General features: G+C 46.0%; 1 protein-coding gene across 1 annotated transcript in view; it reads right to left on the bottom strand.

Moving 5' to 3' along the window:
- Positions 1-14611, bottom strand: part of LOC144784067 (uncharacterized) — a 625465-nt gene that overhangs the window by 251004 nt on the left and 359850 nt on the right. The window contains exon 4 of the mRNA XM_078662757.1: positions 638-680. Coding sequence (XP_078518883.1) covers positions 638-680 — 43 coding nt within the window. The remainder of the gene's footprint in view (positions 1-637; positions 681-14611) is intronic.

Here is a 14611-nt window from a genome sequence, read left to right as displayed (position 1 = left end):
GGATCAAAATATTTTTAGGGCTTGGGGCAGGTTAGTTTTAATCACACACATGTCTTTGCCATACATGCCTTAACAATGCATATTTAGTTGAAAAGCATGCGTGTAAAAGGCATATGCAGCTTTAAGATTTTCATGGTTATGAATGCATGGAGCCGGCATGTGTGGTTATCACAAGTGTGGTTTCGTCAGACAACCCTTACAGTATGTATTTCATTTTGAAAGCCTGGATGCGTTCCTGTAACCATTCAGTATGCTTTTCCTGGATATAGCAGAACAAAATATTGTAGACTCACTTACTACACCCTCAAGGTTTTCTTGCTTCCTAGGACATTGGTAGTTCAAACCTCATCTTTCTTCATAGGTTGGTCTAGCGGCAGTACAATATACAAAGCAGAGTAACAGCTGCCAAGCCTGATACAACCTTTCTGTAGGTTAAAGCCCTCTTGTCAAACTACATTGTTTTAGATTAAAAAGACAAATAGCAATTCATTTGAAAAAAATAATTTTGACTGAATTAGCAAGCAGATAATTTACACCATGAGCTTTACTGAGTATGACAATGGAAGAAATAAAGTGAAATCATTTTAAATATATTTCAAGGTGCTTTATCACTCCCAAATTTCTTAATTATACTTACCGCTCACAGATGCCATTAGTGTACTGGAAACCACAATCACAAGCTGTAAAAGATAATAGATCGTTAGTTTAAACCGATGCTGTTGATTTACTAATTTGCTCATACAGTGTATTGACAGAAGTGGGGAGAGTGGATCTTGTGTGGCAGAGAGGTCCTAATGAGGATCACAGGATTATGTTGAACGTGTCAGAAAGACACCAAACAACAAAGTCAATCAAACAACAAAGAAACCATGTTTTGCAGAAAAAACTTAAAGAAGCCTCAGACTTATCAAAACACCTCTTTCGGGTAGTTAAAGAAACAGCTTCTCACAGAACCTTGAAGATGATTCAGGTATTATCAACTAACTTGGGCAAGAACGAATAGGGATATTTTATGCATTCAATCAAGCAGACTAGATAATCTAGCCCAGTTCCAGTAGTCTCACATGTCAATGTACAAAACACAATAATTGATTGATATATTGTAGCCCACTCACTCTGTAGGTGATCTCTGACCTTCCAGATTTGTGAAAAGGTGATCATCAGGTGCTGCCTCCCTTGATAGGAGATATTGTGATTTCTTCCTATAGAAAGTGTATCATTCAAACAAAATGTGATGGAGACCTGATTGATGCCAGTTCTTAAGAATCCAGGATTGAGATTAATATCTCCTATCTGCCAAATGAAGAATAAGGTGGGACAATGCAATTTCAGGAGTCTATGGAGTTTAACAGTATTGTGGGCCTTAAGCAGTCTGATTTTTGCCTGACTTTCAGAGCCAATACTGATGTATCACCCTGGACCACGTGAGGCTCTAACAGTAACTGGAAAAAAGGGCTAGAGGAAAGAGAATGGGTTAAATCCTTCCTTTATGGGCCGAGATCCAGGGTGGTATTAGGGTAGACATCAGCAGAAACATTGGATGATATATATATATTGCGATAAGACGAAGTTGGGCTCTGTTGTTGTTGTGAGGATATGATTGGCAGGATCTCCATTCCTGCTGTTAAGTAGCCCGCCCTGCAGAGTTGGGGCCCCCGGTCTATGGAACTTTGTTGGAACGATTAATTGAGGGGGATGACTCGCTTACAATGGTACCAGCCATTGGATTTCCTGGGCAATGTGGTATTTTGTTGAAGAAAGGAAGGGGAGAAGGGTGTCTTCCATTCTCCTACAACTTCGCTGCTGAAGCGCATAAATTTGGAACTTTGCAGCAATCAAAAGCACTTGGCATTAGATGTTTATGCAGCGTCAGTGTTGGCAAAGGGAACAGTGATACAGGATGGAATAACGCTATACAGCATAAAGGTACAAACCCAGTCCACTTGTGAATACCTACCTGATGCGTATTGGGACCCGCAGTTCAGCCACTGTGGGACCAAGTCCACTTGGAACTAATTGAGAGACACACCTACCTATGATTAAGGTGGAAGTACACCAAAACGCGTCAGGAATATTTAAATGTGTCACATGCTGCATTGCTTGAGACGAATAAAGTCAGCTGTTGCTGTAAAGGCAATAAAAATAAACCTGCATAACTAATTTCCTGGTGGAGTGCGAGTATTTTCTTGGTGAAGAAAATATATATATATATATATATACATACATATATATAGTCACTGAAAAAAACATAGGTTTCAGGTCATATATAGTTAGGTATTAGCATTTAAAAAACCTTGGAAATTCACTGAAAAAACCATAGGTTTCAGGTCATATATAGTTAGGTATTAGCATTTAAAAAACCATTGAAATTCACTCAAAAAACTATAAGTTTTAGTGGTGTTATAGTTAGCTGGACATTTTACTCATACAAAACCATTGAAATTGCTCATATATAGTTAGTTGGACTAACTATATTTCGCGCACCCGCAATCCACTGCTGATGATGTCACATATTACATCATTCATGACATGGTCAGTGACTTCACTGATGACATCACTGATGACATCTCAAATGACATCACTGATGAATTTGCAAGGTTTTTTAAATGCTAATTCCTAACTATATATGGCCTGAAACCTATGGTTTTTTCAGTGAATTTCAAAGGTTTTTTAAATGCTAATTCTATTAGCGGATAACGTTTAAATATATTATTATCCTAGTGGGACCACCTGAGCAGCCCTAAGGGGTCAGGGTGTTTCTACCCTGCCCCCTTTTTGTATTCTACACGTTTGTTTTTCTGCTTTCTTGTGCCTAATTCCTAACTATATATGGCCTGAAACCTATTTTTTTTTCAGTGAATTTGCAAGGTTTTTTAAATGCTAATTCCTAACTATATAAGGCCTGAAACCTATGGTTTTTTCAGTGACTTTGCAAGGTTTTTTAAATGCTAATTCTATTAGCGGATAACGTTTTTATATATTCGGACGTTTTTTTAATGCTAATTCCTAACTATATAAGGCCTGAAACCTATGGTTTTTTCAGTGAATTTCAAAGGTTATTTAAATGCTAATTCCTAACTATATAAGGCCTGAAACCTATGGTTTTTTCAGTGAATTTGCAAGGTTTTTTAAATGCTAATTCCGAACTATATAAGGCCTGAAACCTATGGTTTTTTCAGTGAATTTCAAAGGTTTTTTAAATGCTAATTCCTAACTATATATGGCCTGAAACCTATGGTTTTTTCAGTGAATTTCAAAGGTTTTTTAAATGCTAATTCTATTAGCGGATAACGTTTAAATATATTAATATCCTAGTGGGACCACATGAGCACCCTAAGGGGTCAGGATGTTTCTACCCTGCCCCCTTTTTGTGTTCTACACATTTGTTTTTCTGCTTTTTTGTGCCTCAGTCTATTAAGACCCAAGATGGATGCTAACACTTCCTGGTTAGAAGTGTTGACAGCCAATGAGCATGCAGCTTTCTCGGGAAGGCATGCTGATTGGCTGTCACTGTCTGTCAACACTAGCACAAGATAGATGCCAACACCTCCTGGTTAGAAGTGTTGACAGCCAATGACCATGCAGCTTTCTCGGGAAGGCATGCTGATTGGCTGCCACTGTCTGTCAACACTCAAAACCTGGAAGTGTTGGCAGCCATCTTGTGCCTTGTTAGAACCAAGGCACAAGAAAGCAGTGAAACAAAGGTGTGAAACTCGCAAAGGGGCCAGAGTAGAATCACACTGACCCCCTAGGCCTGCTCAGGGGGTCCCACAAAGACCCCCAATTTTTTTTTTTGTGTGAATGTCGGGGTACGCGTACGGTGCGCGTACGGTACGCGTACGGTACGCGTACCCCGCGATTTAAAAAAAATGTTTTGCCTTGGGGGTCCTTGTGGGACCCCCTGAGCAGGTCTAGGGGGTCGGGGTGCTTATTCCCTGCCCCTTTTTTGAGTTCTACACGTTTGTTTTTCTGCTTTCCTGTGACTCAGTCTACCGAGGCACAAGATGGCTGCCAACAGTTTCTGTTTTGGAGTGTTGACAGACATTGTCAGCCAATCAGAATGCAGCTCGCGCTCTAGAGGTACAAACATATTTAAACTTTACAGAAACACACAGTCACTGGATGATGTCATCAGTGATGTCATCAGTGATGTCATTTGAGATGTCATCAGTGATGTCATCAGTGATGTCACTGACCATGTCTTGAATGATGTAATATGTGACATCATCAGCAGTGGATTGCGGGTGCGCGATATATAGTTAGTGCAACTAACTATATATGGAATTTCAATGGTTTTGTGTGAGTAAAATAAGGTTTTGTAAATGCTAATTCCTAACTATATATGGTCTATAACCCATGGTTTTTTCAGTGAATTTTCAAGGTTTTGTAAATGCTAATTCCTAACTATATATGGTCTATAACCTATGGTTTTTTCAGTGAATTTCAATGGTTTTTTATTAGCAAATATCAAAAGCTTTAAAATGTCAAGTACGTGGTAGGTAAAAAAAATAATCGTGTTTATGCACGCTGATGTGCTTTGAACGCTGCCCCCCCCTCTTTTCTTTTAGGAGTATTCTCTCTTTGCAGATAGTGAAGGGTAGGTAACGCAGGCCTTTGCCCCCATTGTAATCCTTCGTGCCTGCTTCCCTCTCCATTTGATTTATTGTTATCCAAGCATTTACTGTTTTGGAATTGCTTCTCTTTGGTTCATTCTCTATTTACAAACAAGCACAGAGTCGCAATACTCTGTTTAGTCTTTGCAGATAGTGAAAAATCGTTAGAAAAAACAAAAGGAATCAAGCAAAATCAGTAGGCCACTAATGGGATCTCTTGTTGACCTCGCTAAAATAGAAACATTAGGAACAACTCCTCATGAGAAATATGAAACTAGTGAGAGGAACCGAGCTCGACGCCATGACGGCTGCAAAGACAGCTCGGCTCCGCCGCCCACCCCGCCCAAAATAACGACAAACCCTATGAAAATATTATAAATATATACAACACACCAGCAAAGTAACAGGGTAAAACGTTTTATTAAATAACTATTTACATGGCAGCCTGCTGCAACATCGATCTAAATACATGCCGCCGTTCCCGGGATTTCTCCCCGACTACTCTGCGGCCTACGAGATGGAGAGGCCGGGACGTTGACTAGGCGGGGCCTCCGGCCGCAACCACAGCGCCAACGATCGCTGCTGACGGAGGGGAGCCTTGCCGGTGAGACCACTGATCTGAAGAACCGCTGCCTGCGGTGCCTCCCTGAGCCGCTTGACGGAGGCCCCCGAGGGGCGGTGTGGTGGCGCGGAATCGGAGGGGGCGCTTGGCTCCTGCCCCCTCCCCAAGTCTTGTTGCCCTGGTGTGGCTTGAGATCGCCCCCGACATAGGCGGCCGGCTCCCGGGGTCCGGCGGAACTTTTTGCCTTTTGGTGACTCTTCCATTCTGGACCTTGTCCCACAATCCGTTTGACCTGAAGACACGTCCTCCGGTGCCCTGGTCCGACCATCACATATACCTGCGCCAGGAGACGGCGTGGGGTGCACTGGAAGGGAGAGGCGGCGCGAACGAGCCTCCCCCACCTCCCCAGGTGGAGGTTTCACAGCTGCACCCCAGCGCTTCACTCGACGTAGGCGGCCGGCTCCCGGGGTCCGGCGGAACTTTTAGCCTTTTGGTGACTCATCCATTCTGGACCTTGTCCCACAATCCGTTTGACCTGAAGACACGTCCTGCGATGCCCTGGTCCGACCATCACATATACCTGCGCCAGGAGACGGCGTGGGGTGCACTGGAAGGGAGAGGCGGCGCGAACGAGCCTCCCCAGGTGGAGGATTCTCAGCTGCACCCCAGCGCTTCACTCGGCAGCTGAGTTACGCCCACTCTTGCGGCACAGTGCCTCTCTCGGCCAGCTGAGTTGCGCCTGCTCTTGCTATTACAGCGTCTCATCCGCCATCCGGCTGAATTGCACCCACTCTTGCGGTACAGCGACAGGCGGCTGCCACGGAGCTCACGAAATGGCGGTCAGTTCCACAGACTTGGGCCTGGCCTGCAAGGATGGCTCCGGGCAACCCTGGAACTCGGACGCTTGACTGCTAGGGCATGGGCCCCATCCCCAAAAGTGTCCCCTCAGCCTTGAAGATTCTACAAGAGTCACCGGGGCCCCCGACTCCCAGCAGACTTCCGGTGGGGACCGACTGCCATGATTGCTCGCGGAACGGTCATGACGTAGCCACGGGGTGCTCTCATGCTGACGCCAGCTTCAGTCTGAAACATCCAGAAACACTGTAGTATCGCGTTGTCGCGTAATGCGTCATATGACGTGCCGCGTTAGCGCACCCGATGCGCGAAGCGAGGCGCGAAGCGCAGCTTCCTGGGAGCGATCCGGGGCGCGGAGCGCGTAACGTAAGCATAAAAGGTCATGTGACTTGTTAATAAAAATTTTCATTGGTTCATTTCACTTTTGGTTTCCTAATGATGTAAGGCTAGGTCATGTGACCTAAAAATGACACTTTCATTGGTTTAGAACTATTTTTTTGTCCCAAATGATGAAAACCCCTCCTTGGTTCCTCACTCTGACTTTCATCTTTGTGAGAGGAAGACCTACAGTGCCTCGCTCGGCCACCTGAGTTACGCCTGCTCTTGCGGCACAGTGCCTTGCTCGGCCAGCTGAGTTGCGCCCACTGTTGCGGCACAGTGCCTCGCTCGGCCAGCTGAGTTCCGCCCACTCTTGCGGCACAGTGCCTCGCTCGGCCAGCTGAGTTCCGCCCGCTCTTGCGGCACAGTGCCTCACTCGGCCAGCTGAGTTCCGCCCACTGTTGCGGCACAGTGCCTCGCTCGGCCAGCTGAGTTGCGCCCACTGTTGCGGCACAGTGCCTCGCTCGGCCAGCTGAGTTCCGCCCGCTCTTGCGGCACAGTGCCTCACTCGGCCAGCTGAGTTCCGCCCACTGTTGCGGCACAGTGCCTCGCTCGGCCACCTGAGTTGCGCCCACTCTTGCGGCCTATGACATGGAGAGGCCGGGGCGTTGACTAGGCGGGGCCTCCGGCCGCAACCACAGCGCCAACGATCGCTGCTGACGGAGGGGAGCCTTGCCGGGGAGAGCCACTGATCTGAAGAACCGCTGCCTGCGGTGCCTCCCTGAACCGCTTGACGGAGGCCCCCGAGGGGCGGTGTGGTGGCGCGGACTGGGAGGGGGCGCTTGGCTCCTGCCCCCTCCCCAAGTCTTGTTGCCCTGGTGTGGCCTGAGATCGCCCCCGACATAGGCTGCCGGCTCCCGGGGTCCGGCGGAACTTTTTGCCTTTTGGTGAGTCTTCATTCTGGACCTTGTCCCACAATCCGTTTGACCTGAAGACACGTCTTGCGGTGCCCTCGCAATGCGGCCTGGTCCCTGAATGTGTGCAGGTGGACAGTATTGATTGGATCAAGATGGCGGCTTCACACAAAGCTGACTCAAGTGTTGCTGCTGATGCTATGCAGTCAAAAACTGGTTTTCAGTTTGTACATTCTTCAGGATTTTTCCATCCAAGGCTGGTTGAGAGTTTGTAGAACGATGGCTTCAGATTTTCAACATACTACTCTTCAACATTCTTCATAAATGTAACAATGTGAGACTCACTAGGAGAACGGCCGTTTATCTTTCCTTTCAAAATGCTGCCAACAATATTTTCTGAATGGAAGACACCATCTTGTAGCATAAAGGGCTGCGTCAAGGGTGGTATTGCCCAGAATGTCTTGTTTTCTAGTGCTCGTAATGACGAAGCCAGAACTGCCGAAAGGGATTCTGGTCCTGCCGCTACTTATTGGAGACATTGAACTATACTCTGGACCTGCCTGGCCTCGACCAAAATGGCGCCAGTATGGGAGCGACTTGCAACTCCTTATGACGTTCTAGTTACTTAGCCTTGACGTTATGGGGGATGTATGCGGTCTTTGTGCACATGGCGGGCGGGGAAGGGTACTGACTGGGAATACGGACAACCCTATTGATGTCGATTTTTCATTATTGATTATTGTATTAATAAAGCTTCGAAATAATGTTACCCATGATACTCGCCCATGGTGTGCGTATGAACGATTTTATTGTAACTGATCCTGTTATACTTTCAATTATAAAATTAACCTTCACTGATCCTGCAACCGTTTGTCACGTTTAGTTTTTTCAATTAAATGGACCGCTTGTTACATACTCCTATACCCCTGGCTTTTGAAAGACACCATCTTGTAGAATAAAGGGCTGCGTCAAGGGTGGTATTGCCCAGAATGTCTTGTTTTCTAGTGCTCGTAATGACGAAGCCAGAACTGCCGAAAGGGATTCTGGTCCTGCCGCTACTTATTGGAGACATTGAACTATACTCTGGACCTGCCTGGCCTCGACCAAAATGGGGCCAGTATGGGAGCGACTTGCAACTCCTTATGACGTTCTAGTTACTTAGCCTTGACGTTATGGGGGATGTATGCGGTCTTTGTGCACATGGCGGGCGGGGAAGGGTACTGACTGGGAATACGGACAACCCTATTGATGTCGATTTTTCATTATTGATTATTGTATTAATAAAGCTAGAGATAAGTCAAGTACGTGGTAGATAAAAACATTTTCGTGTTTATGCACGCTGATGTGCTTTGAACGCTGCCCCCCCCCCCATATCATTTAGATTACCACCGCCCATTGCACAAAAGCGTACCGGGCGCTCCCCACGCAAAAAAAAGTTTTGTTTTTTTGTTGGTTTTTTTTGCCCCGCGGGCCCTTTTAAAGCCTCCACATCAAACCTAGAGGGTGAGGGAGGATCTACTATGCCCCCTTATCGTCATTTCCCCCTTTGTTTTGGCCTCCTCTTGTCTCTCGATCCTACCGAGAGACAAGATGGCGGCCGCTCCGGACTGTTTAGAATGTTGACAGACACCGGAGAGCCAATCAGCTTCGCTTCGCGAAGTTCCGTTACACGTCAAGTACGCGAACCGGAGCGCTACCCAGAGCGCTGTTACAGATATATATATTTTTTTGAACGTTAATTTATCAAAATCCACTGGAGCACATATATTGAGACCTAGCAAAGGCACATCGGGCTAACAGTCCCTACAATTTTGCCAAGTTTCATGCAAATCCATTCAGCCGTTCGGCCTAAAAGTGAGGCCAACCGCCCTATGGAAATTAACATGGGAAAAATGCGTTTTGGGACCCCCCTTATTTCTCGGCCCCCCCTTGATGAACCACCCCAAATTTTCAGGGGCTGCTCAGAAACAAAATGTTCAATTTTCCTGAAAATTTCAGCCAATTCCGTCCACAAACGCCAAAGTTATTAGACATAGAATTTTCAAAAATCCCATAGAGAAAAAATCCTAACTATATATACCTACTGGCGACCGCCAGTAGGTAATATATATATATATATATATATATATATATATATATATATATATATATATATGCTCCGAGTTACCCATCCGGCTGAGACGCACACAGGAGACAGAATTTTTCGAGGCCAGGAAACTGCCGAGCCTCCAACGTGGGGATACAGTTGAGGATTGAGGATACTGCATTCTCGCCGAGGCTCATCCAGAGCTTAGTGAATATTCAGCGGTAATTCTACAATCAATCTAAGGAGTTTGACACTTCATCTCCAGCCACGGCTTGTGCAGGGAGTTACACCGGGCAGTGAAGTCAGGCAGAGGAGGGGCAGGGTGGGGGGTTGTAAAATGCGGGATACGGACGATGTCAGGTAAGTACCGAAAAACAAAAAAAATGAATTTCGTTACCCACGCTGCATCACATTTGGCGATGCAGCGCGGGCAACGAAATGCTTTTTTTTTTTCGGTACTTACCTGACATCGTCTATATCCCGCATTTTACAACCCTCCACCCTGCCCCTCCTCTGCCTGACATCACCGCTCAGTGTAACGCCCTGCACTAGCCGTGGCTGTTCATCTCCCATAATGCCCCGTCTCATTTGAGCAGCCAATCAAGGGTGGGCAATTTATTTAATGAGGGAGAGAGCGCCAAGCACGAACTAACTTCCGTTTGCCTCTGAAGAAGTGAACCCGAAACGCGTCAGGCTACGTGAAGTGGCTGTTATATCAATCGGAAAGAATGCTGTTTCCATACGTGAATTAGAGCGTGCAGCGAAAAACTTCTGTCTCCCGTGTGCGTCTCACCCGGATGGGTCACTTGGAGCATATATATATTTGACTATAGCGGATCTACATTGCTTGGAACTGTAAGCAGTGAATGGATTGAGGGGGGCCTGAGCCGCTGGTATATATTGGTGGCATAACGGCTCCTACATCGCTGTACTCGGCCCACTGGGGCTTGATATTTTAACAACAAAAAACATTGGCAACCACTTGGGATTTGCACTTGGTCTATATCGGGAACTGCAAATACCACAATGCTCCCTGATGACGCCTATGAGGGCGGGACTTTAACTTCACAATAAAACATGTGCAATTAATCTGCCTACGTTTCCTGTTGTTCCAGCCAGTGATCAAGGGCGAGAGATGCGCCCGAAACGCGTTTGGCATGAGATGGAGGAAAGCATGGTGAGCTGCATTGTCACTACCGGCGGCAAACGAGTGTGATAACCCCCTCGAGTGTGGCCTTCCAATGGGGCAACCTTTGTGTTTGATGAAATAGGCGGCTAGTCCGGTCGCGGAAGGCCCCGCCGCTTTGACTATAGCGGATCTACATTGCTTGGAACTGTAAGCAGTGAATGGATTGAGGGGGGCCTGAGCCACTGGTATATATTGGTGGCATAACGGCTCCTACATCGCTGTACTCTGCCCACTGGGGCTTGATATTTTAACAACAAAAAACATTGGCAACCACTTGGGATTTGCACTTGGTCTATATCGGGAACTGCAAATACCACAATGCTCCCTGATGACGCCTATGAGGGCGGGACTTTAACTTCACAATAAAACATGTGCAATTAATCTGCCTACGTTTCCTGTTGTTCCAGCCAGTGATCAAGGGCGAGAGATGCGCCCGAAACGCGTTTGGCATGAGATGGAGAAAAGCATGGTGAGCTGCATTGTCACTACCGGCGGCAAACGAGTGTGATAACCCCCTCGAGTGTGGCCTTCCAATGGGGCAACCTTTGTGTTTGATATATATATATATTACCTACTGGCGGTCGCCAGTAGGTATATATAGTTAGGATTTTTTCTCTATGGGTTTTTTGAAAATTCTATGTCTAATAACTTTGGCGTTTGTGGACGGAATTGGCTGAAATTTTCAGGAAAATGGCACATTTTGTTTCTGAGCAGCCCTTGAAAATTTGGGGGGGGTTCGTCCAGTGGGGGCCGAGAAAAAAGGGGGGTCCCAAAACGTGTTTTTAACATTGAGTTTTCCATAGGGCGGTTGGCCTCACTTTTAGCCCGAACGGCTGAATGGATTTGCACGAAACTTGGCAAAATTGTAGGGACTGGTAGCCCGATGTGCCTTTTGTAGGTCTCAATATATGTGCTCCAGTGGATTTTGAGAAATTAACGTTTAAAAAAAGATATATATCTGTAACAGCGGACCGGTTAGCGCTCTGGTTCGCGGACTTTTCGCGCAACGGAGCTTTGTGAAGCGAAGCTGATTGGTTCTCCGGCGTCTGTCAACATTCCAAACAGTCCGTAGCGGCCGCCATCTTGTCTCTCGGTAGGATCGAGAGACAAGAGGAGGTCAAAACAAAGGGGGAAATAACTATAAGGGGGCATAGTAGATCCTCGCTGACCCCCTAGGTTTGATGTGGAGGTTTTAAAAGGGCCCCGCGGGGCAAAAAAAAAAAATAAAAATAATAATTGAACGGCTGAATGGATTTGCACGAAACTTGGCAAAATATTAGGGACTGGTAGCCCGATGTGCCTTTGCTAGGTCTCAATATATGTGCTCCAGTGGATTTTGAGAAATTAACGTTCAAAAAAAGATATATATCTGTAACAGCGCTCCGCTTCACGTAACGGAGGTTTGCGAAGCTGATTGGTCATTCTGTCACTGGGCTATAGTTGGGCTACATCTGGCTGATATTTGGGCTACATTTGTTTTTTTGTGTGTCTGGCGGCCATCTTTGGGCTACATTGGGCTACATTGGGCTTCATTGGGCTACATTCGGCTAATTAGCAAATAGCTCATCGCAAACTAGGAATGGTAAAGAATCGCTATTTATTCCTTAAAGTTCGCTATTTAGGAAATGCAAATAACTTTGATGATACATATGGCGGTTCATCTCTAACAAGATAAGAAGCATAGGGATAGATTTATGATGACTGGCGCATCACCAGGGATGTGTTAGTCATTCTGTGCCGCTGTTCCGTCACCTATGGTGTGCTGCATTTACAATGCGGCGCATCACGGGGCAAAAACAGCACAGATGCGTGATGTATCTGTGCCGTAAAGGTGGCGCATTGCTGGAGTTGTATCGCAAGTGTGATGAAGGTCCAGCAAGGGTCGGGGGTGCCCCTGTCGCAGGGTTTCTGTTCTCACACAGAACTGTGGACAGAGGATTGGAACCTCGGCGAATGCATTGCTGGAGTTGTATCGCAAGTGTGATGAAGCTCCAGCAAGGGTCGGGGGTGCCCCTGTCGCAGGGTTTCTGTTCTCACACAGAACTGTGGACAGAGGATTGGAACCTCGGCGAATGCATTGCTGGAGTTGTATCGCAAGTGTGATGAAGCTCCAGCAAGGGTCGGGGGTGCCCCTGTCGCAGGGTTTCTGTTCTCACACAGAACTGTGGACAGAGGATTGGAACCTCGGCGAATGCATTGCTGGAGTTGTATCGCAAGTGTGATGAAGCTCCAGCAAGGGTCGGGGGTGCCCCTGTCGCAGGGTTTCTGTTCTCACACAGAACTGTGGACAGAGGATTGGAACCTCGGCGAATGCATTGCTGGAGTTGTATCGCAAGTGTGATGAAGCTCCAGCAAGGGTCGGGGGTGCCCCTGTCGCAGGGTTTCTGTTCTCACACAGAACTGTGGACAGAGGATTGGAACCTCGGCGAATTAGGGTGTCCCAAAACTCACGTTAGTAATCAAAAACTCCTTAGCAAGCTAGGTACAGTGTCACATTGGATATAACAAACTCTCAATGTTTAGACAATCCAGAATATGAACTTATAGTACCTCAGGATACGTGGAACTCATGAACAGTCGGTCGTTATAGATTTCTTAGAAACCAGAACATGGAGTTAAGAAGAACAGATGTGTATTTGAAATGTTTATTTACTAATGCCGTCTTCTCAGGCGTAGTACCTTAGATAATAAAAGTACACATATTATCAGTAGCAAAATTACCAGCATAGTTACTAGTACATAAAAAGTGAATGGTGATAGTATGTTAACATGCTGTAAATGAATAAGAGTTAGCAACACTTATAAGCAGCCGCGGGCCGTGGAGGGAGTTACGGTGAGGCAGGGAGGCGGGGAGGGGGAGAAGCAGGGTGGAGAATACAAGTACACATATTATCAGTAGCAAAATTACCAGCATAGTTACTAGTACATAAAAAGCGAATGGTGACAGTATGTTAACATGCTGTAAATGAATAAGAGTTAGCAACACTTATAAGCAGCCGCGGGCCGTGGAGGGAGTTACGGTGGGGCAGGGAGGCGGGGAGGGGGAGGGGCAAGGTAGAGAGGGCTCCACCCTGCTTATATCTCACCCTCCCTAATACACATATTATATTATTTGCTAAGAAGGTCTCTTTGTGTTGGTTTAGGGCGTGTCCATACTTTAGTGTCTTAGATTTGAAGGAATCACATCAGCATACACCAGCTCTCTCTTCATGTGAACCGCATCAACTGTTGTGTATGTGTGTTCGGCAAAGCAATATAAAACCCGCCTCATGCCCAGAATTGGCAGAAGTTGCACTTATGTTATGAGTATGAAGTCGTGGAGATCAGACCTCATAACAATTCTGTACCGTGTTGTTCTTGAAACTTTAGCACTCGCTGTACAGATATAGTTTAACAAGTAAAGCAGATAGTAGACCAATAACATATTATTCTCATGTAAACCACGATGAACTACTAGGTGGAAAGCTAAAGCAACAACTAAATGTCGTGTGCAGAAGTTGCAAAAAAGGAAAAATGGCGTTTAAACCGGTAATGAGCCCATGCTAACTTAACACGGTGTAAAGATATCCAGGACCTAGATGACACCTCCTCATGATCCGGAAACGAACTGAATAAGATAATAGAAGTGCCATCTCATGAGAGCAGATTGCAAGTTTATATGTGGACGGTCCGCAAGGTAAAGCATTAAAAACTAGGAAAATTCAATGCTAAAGAAAAATAAAACAGCCAAGTACTTTATCGAGTCTTAAGCCAATAGGCAAGGTAAATAATAAAAACTTGACAATTAAGTCAATGAATTGTCAATGAAATGCTAGTACTCAGCATATGAAACATGAAAAAGGTCTATGACATAACTGTGTATGCAAAATAAGCTGCAACAGCCTCCAACAGGAAGTCACCGTCTTCATCCGAAAACAGTTCAGCCATCCAATTTAAAAGCGGAAAAGAACATACGTGCTCTCCCAGCACCGGATCCTCTATCACCATCAGAGGACAGCTCGGTGGGTTTTCAAGAAAGCTGTGTTCCAAGAAAGACTGTGCTGCCGCCAGTAAATTCCAGGGACCAAGTAGTCC

Source organism: Lissotriton helveticus, chromosome 10 (assembly GCF_964261635.1).
Source record: "Lissotriton helveticus chromosome 10, aLisHel1.1, whole genome shotgun sequence".
NCBI lineage: Eukaryota > Metazoa > Chordata > Amphibia > Caudata > Salamandridae > Lissotriton > Lissotriton helveticus.
The sequence above is the reverse complement of the archived record's forward strand: the minus strand, read 5'-3'. Positions and strand labels throughout refer to the sequence as shown.